The following is a 792-nucleotide window of genomic DNA, read 5'->3' on the forward strand; positions in this document are numbered from 1 at the left end:
GGGGCGGTTGGGGCCGGGCGGGGCGCCGGGGAGGTCGGGGTCCTGCCGCCTGGCCAGCTGGATGACGCTGTGTCCCGAGCCAAACTTGGCCACCCCTGCCGCCGCCTCCTCCATCTTCCTGGCCTTCAGGTAGTCCCCCACCTTGTCCCCCGGGTCCCCCAGTTTCCTCTTGGAGGCGTCCAGAGTCTCCGCCAGGTCCTTGTAGAGCTCCTTCCTGGGCTTGGGGCCTCTCTTTTTGGGGGTCTCCCCAGGTTTCTCCTCCACGCGGATCACCCGGTCCCGGATGCTGTCTCCCTTGGGGGTGCTGGTGCTGGAGCTGCCCTGGGGAGCCAGGGCTATGTTTCTCAGTCCTTCCCTAGCCCGGGACGTGGAGCCCAGCTCCTGGGGGGACCTGCCGGGATACGGCACCCGGATGCCCCTGGAAGAGTCACTGCGGAATTCATAGGTTTTGGCTTTTGCTTTTGCCTGGGCCTGCAAAGAAGATAAATCAACCGGTGACTTTATTATCCTGCCATCCGGCTGCGTAATTACAACTTACGAGACCAGAGGCCGCCTTCGCATCCTCCACGGGGGCCGGAGAGGGACCCGCTCCCCGCTGCGGCACGCGGCACCAGCGCGCGCGGGGCTCTGGCCTCCTTACCTTTAGCAGGAAGGTTTTGGGCTTGGGGCCTCGCTTTTTGGGCCCGTATAGCTCCATTTCTCGCTCCCTAGGGGTGTTAAAAAAACCAAAGCTTCAATTCAGCATAGCTACGAGACAGCCACATATTTACAAGCACAACAGCTACGGCTAGC

The 792-nt window shown here is 62.4% G+C and overlaps 1 protein-coding gene across 1 annotated transcript in view; it reads right to left on the bottom strand.

The window, feature by feature from the left end:
- Positions 1-731, bottom strand: part of CBX8 (chromobox 8) — a gene marked incomplete at its 5' end in the record, with an annotated part of 2,233 nt that extends 1,502 nt beyond the window's left edge. The window contains 2 exons of the mRNA XM_009643026.2: positions 6-471; positions 641-731. Coding sequence (XP_009641321.1) covers positions 6-471; positions 641-731 — 557 coding nt within the window. The remainder of the gene's footprint in view (positions 1-5; positions 472-640) is intronic.
- Positions 732-792: the final 61 nt, after the last annotated feature.

This window comes from Egretta garzetta, unplaced genomic scaffold (genome assembly GCF_000687185.1).
Source record: "Egretta garzetta isolate BGI_Z169 unplaced genomic scaffold, ASM68718v1 scaffold1097, whole genome shotgun sequence".
Lineage (NCBI taxonomy): Eukaryota > Metazoa > Chordata > Aves > Pelecaniformes > Ardeidae > Egretta > Egretta garzetta.